Here is a 13,503-nt window from a genome sequence, read left to right on the forward strand (position 1 = left end):
ACATACTACAAAGAGACACTACATGACTACAAAGAGACACTACATGACTACAAAGAGACACTACTACAAAGAGACACAACATGACTACAAAGAGACACTACTACAAAGAGACACTACATGACTACAAAGAGACACTACATGACTACAAAGAGACACTACATGACTACAAAGAGACACTACATACTACAGAGACACTACTACAAAGAGACACTACATACTACAAAGAGACACTACATGACTACAAAGAGACACTACATGACTACAAAGAGACACTAGATGACTACAAAGAGACACTAGATGACTACAAAGAGACACTACTACAAAGAGACACTACATACTACAAAGAGACACTACATACTACAAAGAGACACTACATTACTACAAAGAGACACTACATGACTACAAAGAGACACTACATGACTACAAAGAGACACTACATACTACAAAGAGACACTACATACTACAAGAGACACTACATACCTACCAAAGAAGACACTATTCCATACTAAAGAGACACTACTACAAAGAGACACTACATGACTACAAAGAGACACTACATGACTACAAAGAGACACTACATACTACAAAGAGACACTACATACTACAAAGAGACACTACATGACTACAAAGAGACACTACTACAAAGAGACACTACATGACTACAAAGAGACACTACATACTACAAAGAGACACTACATACTACAAAGAGACACTACATACTACAAAGAGACACTACATACTACAAGAGACACTACATGACTACAAAGCGACACTACATACTTACAACGGACACACTACATACTACAAAGAGACACTACATACTAAAAGAGACACTACATGACTACAAAGAGACACTACATGACTACAAAGAGACACTACATACTACAAAGAGACACTACATACTACAAAGAGACACTACATACTACAAAGAGACACTACATACTACAAAGAGACACTACATGACTACAAAGAGACACTACATGACTACAAAGAGACACTACTACAAAGAGACACTAAATGACTACAAAGAGACACTACATGACTACAAAGAGACACTACATACTACAAAGAGACACTACATACTACAAAGAGACACTACATACTACAAAGAGACACTACATGACTACAAAGAGACACTACATACTACAAAGAGAGACACTACATACTACAAAGAGACACTACATACTACAAAGAGACACTATATACTACAAAGAGACACTACATGACTACAAAGAGACACTACATACTACAAAGAGAGACACTACATACTACAAAGAGACACTACATGACTACAAAGAGACACTACTACAAAGAGACACTACATACTACAAAGAGACACTACATACTACAAAGAGACACTACATGACTACAAAGAGACACAACATGACTACAAAGAGACACTACTACAAATACACTACATGACTACAAAGAGACACTACATGACTACAAAGAGACACTACTACAAAGAGACACTACATACTACAAAGAGACACTACATGACTACAAAGAGACACTACATGACTACAAAGAGACACTACTACAAAGAGACACTACATACTACAAAGAGACACTACATGACTACAAAGAGACACTACATACTACAAAGAGACACAACATGACTACAAAGAGACACAACATGACTACAAAGAGACACTACATACTACAAAGAGACACTACATACTACAAAGAGACACTACATACTACAAAGAGACACTACATGACTACAAAGAGACACTACATGACTACAAAGAGACACTACTACAAAGAGACACTACATACTACAAAGAGACACTACATGACTACAAAGAGACACTACATGACTACAAAGAGACACTACATGACTACAAAGAGACACTACATACTACAAAGAGACACTAGATGACTACAAAGAGACACTAGATGACTACAGAGACACTACATACTACAAAGAGACACTACATACTACAAAGAGACACTACATACTACAAAGAGACACTACATACTACAAAGAGACACTACATGACTACAAAGAGACACTACATGACTACAAAGAGACACAACATGACTACAAAGAGACACTACTACAAAGAGACACTACATGACTACAAAGAGACACTACATGACTACAAAGAGACACTAGATGACTACAAAGAGACACTACATGACTACAAAGAGACACAACATGACTACAAAGAGACACTACTACAAAGAGACACTACATGACTACAAAGAGACACTAGACGACTACAAAGAGACACTACATGACTACAAAGAGACACTACATGACTACAAAGAGACACTACATGACTACAAAGAGACACTACATGACTACAAAGAGACACTACTACAAAGAGACACTACATACTACAAAGAGACACTACATGACTACAAAGAGACACTACATACTACAAAGAGACACTACATACTACAAAAGAGACACTACATACTACAAAGAGACACTACATACTACAAAGAGACACTACATGACTACAAAGAGACACTACATACTACAAAGAGACACTACATGACTACAAAGAGACACTACTACAAAGAGACACTACTACAAAGAGACTCTACTACAAAGAGACACTACTACAAAGAGACACTAGATGACTACAAAGAGACACTAGATGACTACAGAGAGACACTACATACTACAAAGACACACTACATGACTACAAACAGACACTAGATGACTACAAAGAGACACTACTACAAAGAGACACTACTACAAAGAGACTCTACTACAAAGAGACACTACTACAAAGAGACACTAGATGACTACAAAGAGACACTAGATGACTACAGAGAGACACTACATGACTACAAAGAGACACTACATGACTACAAACAGACACTAGATGACTACAGAGAGACACTACATGACTACAAAGACACACTAGATGACTACAAAGACACACTACATGACTACAAACAGACACTACATGACTACAAAGAGACACTAGATGACTACAAAGAGACACTACTACAAAGAGACACTACTACAAAGAGACTCTACTACAAAGAGACACTACTACAAAGAGACACTAGATGACTACAAAGAGACACTAGATGACTACAAAGAGACACTACATGACTACAAAGAGACACTAGATGACTACAAAGAGACACTACATGACTACAAAGAGACACTACATACTACAAAGAGACACTACTACAAAGAGACACTAGATGACTACAGAGAGACACTACATGACTACAAAGAGACACTAGATGACTACAAAGAGACACTACATGACTACAAAGAGACACTACATACTACAAAGAGACACTACTACAAAGAGACACTAGATGACTACAAAGAGACACTACATGACTACAAAGAGACACTACATGACTACAAAGAGACACTACATGACTACAAAGAGACACTAGATGACTACAAAGAGACACAACATGACTACAAAGAGACACTACTACAAAGAGACACTACATACTACAAAGAGACACTACTACAAAGAGACACTACATGACTACAGAGAGACACTACATGACTACAAAGACACACTACATGACTACAAAGAGACACTACATACTACAAAGAGACACTACTACAAAGACACACTACATACTACAAAGAGACACTACATGACTACAAAGAGACACTACATGACTACAAAGAGACACTACATGACTACAAAGAGACACTACTACAAAGAGACACTACATACTACAAAGAGACACTACATGACTACAGAGAGACACTAGAGGACTACAGAGAGACACTACATGACTACAGAGAGACACTACATGACTACAGAGAGACACTAGATGACTACAAAGAGACACTAGATGACTACAAAGAGACACTAGATGACTACAAAGAGACACTCATGTACTACAAAGAGACACTGTCAGGACACACACACTTTCTCTTGCCTCTTGTCACTCTAGGAGTTTAATTTAAGTTTTAAGATAAGTGATAAAAGCCTCTTAAACAATGAGGATCTTTAATCTGCTCCATGTCAGCTCCAGATCCATCCCCTCCAAAAGAATAATAATGTTGGTTATTAGCTTTGTAATGCGTGTTGCTGTGAGTCGGCCTTTGTGTTGCCAGGTGTGTTTCTGATCCACTCCCTGTCTCATTGTCTGCATGGTGTCAGTTCCCCTCTCAGAGAGACTTGTTTACTGCAATGACGCTGCACTTGTTGATTTGAAACTTAGTCATAAAGATGGAAGACATTCATACGAGTTGAGACGTGAGGAATAAGTACATTAACACATCTGACTATATAGCTGAAGTATATTAACACATCTGACTATATAGCTGAAGTACATTAACACATCTGACTATATAGCTGAAGTACATTAACACATCTGACTATATAGCTGAAGTATATTAACACATCTGACTATATAGCTGAAGTATATTAACACATCTGAAGTACATTAACACATCTGACTATATAGCTGAAGTACATTAACACATCTGACTATATAGCTGAAGTATATTAACACATCTGACTATATAGCTGAAGTATATTAACACATCTGACTATATAGCTGAAGTATATTAACACATCTGACTATATAGCTGAAGTATATTAACACATATTAACACATCTGACTATATAGCTGAAGTATATTAACACTTCTGACTATATAGCTGAAGTATATTAACACATCTGACTATATAGCTGAAGTATATTAACACATCTGACTATATAGCTGAAGTATATTAACACATCTGACTATATAGCTGAAGTATATTAACACATCTGACTATATAGCTGAAGTATATTAACACATCTGACTATATAGCTGAAGTATATTAACACATATTAACACATCTGACTATATAGCTGAAGTATATTAACACTTCTGACTATATAGCTGAAGTACATTAACACATCTGACTATATAGCTGAAGTATATTAACACATCTGACTATATAGCTGAAGTATATTAACACATATTAACACATCTGACTATATAGCTGAAGTATATTAACACTTCTGACTATATAGCTGAAGTATATTAACACATATTAACACATCTGACTATATAGCTGAAGTATATTAACACATCTGACTATATAGCTGTAGTATATTAACACATCTGACTATATAGCTGAAGTATATTAACACATCTGACTATATAGCTGAAGTATATTAACACATCTGACTATATAGCTGAAGTATATTAACACATATTAACACATCTGACTATATAGCTGAAGTATATTAACACTTCTGACTATATAGCTGAAGTATATTAACACATATTAACACATCTGACTATATAGCTGAAGTATATTAACACATCTGACTATATAGCTGTAGTATATTAACACATCTGACTATATAGCTGAAGTATATTAACACATATTAACACATCTGACTATATAGCTGAAGTATATTAACACATATTAACACATCTGACTATATAGCTGTAGTATATTAACACATCTGACTATATAGCTGAAGTATATTAACACATCTGACTATATAGCTGTAGTATATTAACACATCTGACTATATAGCTGTAGTATATTAACACATCTGACTATATAGCTGAAGTATATTAACACATATTAACACATCTGACTATATAGCTGAAGTATATTAACACATCTGACTATATAGCTGAAGTATATTAACACTTATTAACACTTCTGTTTTTACTCACAGAAAACACTTCATAGACATGTTTTTATATATATTGTATATATCTGAAACCTATAATATAATAGGAAACCTTTAACACTTCTGTTTTTTTATAATAATAATAACAAATGCGCACTTAAAGCGGCAGTGCATTTTGTCTAGAGCGCGATTGTTTTAAATACAAATAGTGAATCAACCAAATAAATATCCACAGACAGTCAAAAAACAAACACAAAAACATTTGAATCAACAATAAATACAACTTTTATTGCACGTCATAAAAGCACTGAAACGTATTGTAAGCATCCATTAAAAAAAAGGAATTAAATAATATAATGTGAGCGTAGTAGCCTTCCTTGGTGTTGCCTCAGTGAAATGTAATAATAATAAAAATATATATCAATAATCTGCCTTTTACTCTAAGCGTGGCCATCATCCCATGATGCAGATTATCTCCAAATAGCATTAATCTGCCCACTAGTTTACCCTAAATACCACCAAATATACATATCTATAGTGTGCATGTATTATTTAGCTTGAGAAATTATGTATATTCCAATAAAATATCACGTTTTAGACTCGAATGAATGATTTGCTGTAGGCTATAATCTTCCAATTCAGCAAAACAACCACTGAAGGAAGCGTGTTTTGCCTTTTTGAATAATGCAAATGCTTCCGTCGCGAATTTGTTTGGGTTGGTGCATCCCCTTTTTCCTTTAAATGTACATTAAATGTGTCGAACCTTCAGACGAAATGCATCACTGCAATCTGCTGTAAAATAAAGGCAACTTGCGTATCTGTAAAATCCACAGTGCGATACTAAATGACTACAAAGAGACACTAGACGACTACAAAGAGACACTAGACGACTACAAAGAGACACTAGACGACTACAGAGAGACACTAGACGACTACAGAGAGACACTAGACGACTACAGAGAGACACTAGACGACTACAGAGAGACACTAGATGACTACAGAGAGACACTAGATGACTACAGAAAGACACTAGATGACTACAGAGAGACACTAAATGACTACAGAGAGACACTAGATGACTACAGAGAGACACTAGATGACTACAGAGAGACACTAGATGACTACAGAGAGACACTAGAGGACTACAGAGAGACACTAGACGACTACAGAGAGACACTAGACGACTACAGAGAGACACTAGACGACTACAGAGAGACACTAGACGACTACAGAGAGACACTAGAGGACTACAGAGAGACACTAGATGACTACAGAGAGACACTACATACTACAGAGAGACACTAGAGGACTACAGAGAGACACTAGACGACTACAGAGAGACACTAGACGACTACAGAGAGACACTAGACGACTACAGAGAGACACTAGACGACTACAGAGAGACACTAGAGGACTACAGAGAGACACTAGATGACTACAGAGAGACACTAGATGACTACAGAGAGACACTAGAGGACTACAGAGAGACACTAGAGGACTACAGAGAGACACTAGACGACTACAGAGAGACACTAGACGACTACAGAGAGACACTAGACGACTACAGAGAGACACTAGACGACTACAGAGAGGACACTAGAGACTACAGAGAGAGACAAAGACGACTACAGAGAGACACTAGACGACTACAGAGAGACACTAGACGACTACAGAGAGACACTAGACGACTACAGAGAGACACTAGACGACTACAGAGAGACACTAGACGACTACAGAGAGACACTAGACGACTACAGAGAGACACTAGACGACTACAGAGAGACACTAGACGACTACAGAGAGACACTAGACGACTACAGAGAGACACTAGACGACTACAGAGAGACACTAGATGACTACAGAGAGACACTAGATGACTACAAAGAGACACTAGAGGACTACAGAGAGACACTAGATGACTACAAAGAGACACTAAATGACTACAAAGAGACACTAGATGACTACAAAGAGACACTAGAGGACTACAGAGAGACACTAGAGGACTACAGAGAGACACTAGAGGACTACAGAGAGACACTAGATGACTACAAAGAGACACTAGATGACTACAAAGAGACACTAGACGACTACAGAGAGACACTAGACGACTACAGAGAGACACTAGAGGACTACAGAGAGACACTAGATGACTACAGAGAGACACTAGAGGACTACAGAGAGACACTAGATGACTACAGAGAGACACTAGATGACTACAGAGAGACACTAAAGGACTACAGAGAGACACTAGATGACTACAGAGAGACACTAAAGGACTACAGAGAGACACTAGAGGACTACAGAGAGACACTAGATGACTACAGAGAGACACTAGAGGACTACAGAGAGACACTAGATGACTACAGAGAGACACTAGAGGACTACAAAGAGACACTAGATGACTACAAAGAGACACTAGATGACTACAAAGAGACACTAGATGACTACAAAGAGACACTAGATGACTACAAAGAGACACTAGATGACTACAGAGAGACACTAGATGACTACAGAGAGACACTAGATGACTACAGAGAGACACTAGAGGACTACAGAGAGACACTAGACGACTACAGAGAGACACTAGACGACTACAGAGAGACACTAGACGACTACAGAGAGACACTAGACGACTACAGAGAGACACTAGAGGACTACAGAGAGACACTAGACGACTACAGAGAGACACTAGACGACTACAGAGAGACACTAGACGACTACAGAGAGACACTAGATGACTACAGAGAGACACTAGATGACTACAGAGAGACACTAGAGGACTACAGAGAGACACTAGACGACTACAGAGAGACACTAGACGACTACAGAGAGACACTAGACGACTACAGAGAGACACTAGACGACTACAGAGAGACACTAGACGACTACAGAGAGACACTAGACGACTACAGAGAGACACTAGACGACTACAGAGAGACACTAGACGACTACAGAGAGACACTAGACGACTACAGAGAGACACCTAGACGACTACAAAGAGACACTAGACGACTACAAACTGAATGGTTATTAGTACTTTTACCAAAAGTAAAGGGTCTGAATACTCCTTCCGACAGACGTCAGGTTTACGTTGGGAGACGTCAACGTTTTTTGAGTAAGTTATGTAGCATAAAATGGAAATACTCACTTAAAGTGCCTCCAAAAAGTACAGTACTTGAGTGAATGTACTTTATTACATTCGAACGTCAGGTTTACGTACATAGACGCCAATGTTTTTAGAGCAAAAAGTTGTATAAAATGGAAATTCTCAGTTTAAGTGCCTCCAAATTGAAAAACAGGCTCAGAGTGGAACAGGTAACCTGTTCCACTCTGAGCCTGTTTTTCAGGTCTCAGGCTCGAAAATGACATTCCCAGAACAACTGACCATATCTTCCCTTCTAAAAGGGTTAAATTAATAATCTTTTCTCAAAGTAATGATAAACCTGTGAGTTGGATGTAGAAGTGTCAGAATCAATATAAATGTTTTTTATTTTAAAGAAAATTCAGATTTTACATAGTAAAAAACTGTAAATTATAGTGTCCGTCCAAAAATTATTTTTTACAGATAGTAAAAACTACCCTTGGATGATGGGTTAGTAGACTAAAAGCTTTAGGAATCCAAAGTACAACATATAATAAGTACCCTGTATCAAGATTGATGCAAAACAAGTGAAATTTGACCTTTTTAGAGAGATTTAGCCAAAAACTGGGCCATCTGGGGTCATTTGGGTGGATTTGACCTATCTCTGGCCCCCTCTTGCTCGATCTGGTTGGTTGACATACCCTTGTGACCGTTAGAGCCAATAGAATCGAAGGAGGAGACTCACATACACATACATTATAAAGAAAAAATGTTGCCGCTTCGCGTGTGGAAAGCGAAACTAAACTGGAGGAATGTCTCCTTCTGGAGTTTGGAAACTAAAACGCAGTTGTATTGCTTATGGATTATCAGAAATAATTTCAAAGAAGGCACAGACACATAGGATGAACCTATGGATTAACTGCAGCATCGTTTTTTTATCGTTTTAATGCCATTGAAGACCACTTTTGACCAAGGTAAGCCATATTTACATATTTAGCTTCTTGGCTCCACATGTGATGATGTACGCTTTCGTTGATAGCGTCGCGAATGTTTATCACTGAGTGTTGAGGTGGGCACCGTTAGATTCAGTGTCTCCAGGACACCAAAAAATAGTGTTTGGTTGTGCATCTAGGATAAGTAATAAGGGAGTTCTGAGTGAGTTTATGTGCCTTTGTCGGTCCCGTTTTTTCGATCGAGGCTAATTCAGAGGCTGAGTGCTAGCATTGTGGGTTTTTTTTGAAAAAAAAAATTAAAAAGATCAGTTAGCTGAGTTTCTTCCCGTTACATGGATATAACACATTCATAGTTTTATTCAATATTAAGATTCCTTAGACGTTGTTTCCTGCAAATTACGCGTTTATCCGCCCGGTACCGGGGGGAAGGCGTGAAACAGGTTTTAACTACAGTGCTTGAGTGAATGTACTTTATTACATTTCACGAATGGGTATTCAGATCTTTTACCAAAGTAAAAGATCTGAATACTTATTCTATTCGAACGTCAGGTTTACGTACATGGATGTCAATGTTTTTAGCGCAAATTTAGAGTTGTATAAAATGGAAATATTCACTTAAAGTGCCTCCAAATTGTACTTAACTACAGTGCTTAAGTGAATGTACTTCATTACATTTCACAACTAGGTATTAGTACTTTTACCAAAGTAAAGGGTCTGAATACTCCTTCCAACGGAAAGCCAGTTTAACATACTTAGACGTCAACTTTTTCATACAATTATAAGTACAATACAATGGGGAAAAAGTGCCTCCAAATTGTACTTCACTACAGTGCTTGAGTGAATGTACCATCCTACTGTTCGTTATTAGCTCTCCAGCATCCAGCTCTTAACCTACATTTCCTGAGATTATTTCAGCCTTTTAATGGATTAGTCGAGCAGTTCCCCGGCAAACAATTATGTGTCGGTTTGACAGAACAGGCCTGCAGTTATGGATGCTATTTAAAGGTCTGTGTCTTCAGCCTGGATGAAAGAAGGGAGGCTGCTGTCCTCAGGATGTGATGGTGCAAAGAGCAGTAATAGACATCTTCAGCTGCTTTTCCCGCCTCAAAGGTTGTTTCCCCCTCAGTCTAACCGCCAAACAAGGCCTGGCTCTGTCACCTTTTAGAGACTATTCCATAACAAGCTGGAGTGTATTTTTAGAGTTTCCCTGGCTGAGAATATAACATGTTGGTTTGATGTGTAAAATGAGTAATTTAAGAAATAGCAGGAGATCTTTTTGTTCAAGAAAGATGGTCCTCAAATTGCATGTTTTGCTGCTTCTTCTTGTCATAAACTACTTAATAGCCCAACATTAGCCACCTTTAGCTTAGCGGTGGAGACGTGAAGTCATGTGACCGTGCTGTAGTTCCTTTATAGCCCAACATTAGCCACCTTTAGCTTAGCGGTGGAGACGTGAAGTCATGTGACCGTGCTGTAGTTCCTTTATAGCCCAACATTAGCCACCTTTAGCTTAGCGGTGGTGACGTGAAGTCATGTGACCGTGCTGTAGTTCCTTTATAGCCCAACATTAGCCACCTTTAGCTTAGCGGTGGTGACGTGAAGTCATGTGACCGTGCTGTAGTTCCTTTATAGCCCAACATTAGCCGCCTTTAGCTTAGCGGTGGTGACGTGAAGTCATGTGACCGTGCTGTAGTTCCTTTATAGCCCAACATTAGCCACCTTTAGCTTAGCGGTGGTGGCGTGAAGTCATGTGACCGTGCTGTAGTTCCTTTATAGCCCAACATTAGCCACCTTTAGCTTAGCGGTGGTCACGTGAAGTCATGTGATCGTGCTGTAGTTCCTTTATAGCCCAACATTAGCCACCTTTAGCTTAGCGGTGGTGACGTGAAGTCATGTGACCGTGCTGTAGTTCCTTTATAGCCCAACATTAGCTTTTAACTGCAGAAATCCTAAAGTGGTGTTAACATATGGAGATTATCCTGCTGAACTAAACGTTTGTTTCTGCAATAATCCAAAACCCAATGGATAGGTAGAAGCATTGAACTGCAGTTTTCTTAATGTAGAAAAAGCTGCAGATTGTGAAACAGATCTGTGACACATTTTTTATGATCTGTCTTTCTAAATATGGGAAGAGACTTGTGGGGGTTGTGTGGAAACTGGCCCGTTTGGTGTTGTGATTCATAGCCGATATTCACTTCTTTTGCATACTGCACTATACTCTTCCTATTGCAATACCGCAAATGTCCCCGTTGCGGGATAAAGGAATTCTGATCAATATAATTCTGACATGTTTTTTTTTATGTTCCAGGTGCAGGGGGTGCAGCAGAGCAAGGAGACGACGCTGGTGAGCAACCGGACCCTCGCTGAGCAGAACCTGGACCTGCAGCCCCGCCTGGAGCAGAGGAAGGAGACGCTGACCCAGCGATACGCCCGCCTGCAGGAGAACTTCGAGTCCTTCCAGCTGCGCAAATCCACCCTCGGTACGACACAGTGCACGAAACTCACCAAATCTTTCAGTTTGTGTGTACAGACAGAGAGATCAAAATAGTTACAGTTAAGTAACTTTAAAATAAGAAATTAATTAAAATGAACATATTTGAATTATATTACATTATTGCCTCTGCATTGGATTATTATCGGATAGGGGTAACAACTTCATAATTAACAACGTCTGAAAGCAGAAGTCTAGGGCAAATAATAATTGCAAGTCTCTTCAGTGTCACAAAATGAGATGCATTGTGGGACATGTAGTTTATGGGCAACGTGCTTCTGTAAAGCGGCATGTAACAAACATATTATATTTTTTGCAATCAAACCATTAACAGTATCAGAAGAAATAGTATACATTCTTATTTAGATTATTTGTGACATCTGAAAAACAAGAAATAAGCAGTTGTGTGTAAAGAAGGTTCTGGATCAGTTAATGGGAAATGATATGCATTAAAACCTCCAGTCTGAATATAATACATATAATAATAATAATAATAATAATAATAATATGTAGACGCTGATGCAGTTATGAGCTTTCAGTTTGACAGTGAACTCCTCATGCTGTCAGTCGTCATCAGAGGACATGTTATGTAATGTTCGTTTTCCCGCATGAAGAAGAACAGACTGAGGAAACCAGTTTGTCCACTTCTCGTGTTTCCCATCAGCCCTTTGTCATGTTGCTGCAGGATCTCTCTGGTACAGTAACACCTTCACAGTGCTTCCCTGTGTGAGGAAGAGGGAGGGACAACGCTTGTGACTTTGTTGACGCAGTGGTTGCCGAGCAGCTTCTCAAAATAGTGTGCCAGCCTGAACATCAGCAGGAGAGGACTCTTTAAAGTAGAGACACTACATACTGATATACACCTGAACATCAGCAGGAGAGGACTCTTTAAAGTAGAGAGACTACATACTGATATACACCTGAACATCAGCAGGAGAGGACTCTTTAAAGTAGAGACACTACATACTGATATACACCTGAACATCAGCAGGAGAGGACTCTTTAAAGTAGAGACACTACATACTGATATACACCTGAACATCAGCAGGAGAGGACTCTTTAAAGTAGAGACACTACATACTGACATACACCTGAACATCAGCAGGAGAGGACTCTTTAAAGTAGAGACACTACATACTGATATACACCTGGACATCAGCAGGAGAGGACTCTTTAAAGTAGAGTCACTACATACTGATATACACCTGAACATCAGCAGGAGAGGACTCTTTAAAGTAGAGACACTACATACTGATATACACCTGAACATCACCAGGAGAGGACTCTTTAAAGTAGAGACACTACATACTGATATACACCTGAACATCAGCAGGAGAGGACTCTTTAAAGTAGAGACACTACATACTGATATACACCTGAACATCAGCAGGA

At 38.6% G+C, this 13,503-nt stretch overlaps 1 protein-coding gene across 1 annotated transcript in view; it reads left to right on the forward strand.

The window, feature by feature from the left end:
* The window catches only part of vps37ba (VPS37B subunit of ESCRT-I a), a 36,223-nt gene that overhangs the window by 6,728 nt on the left and 15,992 nt on the right, over positions 1–13,503 (forward strand). The window contains exon 2 of the mRNA XM_034138314.1: positions 11,929–12,100. Coding sequence (XP_033994205.1) covers positions 11,929–12,100 — 172 coding nt within the window. The remainder of the gene's footprint in view (positions 1–11,928; positions 12,101–13,503) is intronic.

The sequence above is a fragment of the Trematomus bernacchii genome, unplaced genomic scaffold, assembly GCF_902827165.1.
Source record: "Trematomus bernacchii unplaced genomic scaffold, fTreBer1.1, whole genome shotgun sequence".
NCBI lineage: Eukaryota > Metazoa > Chordata > Actinopteri > Perciformes > Nototheniidae > Trematomus > Trematomus bernacchii.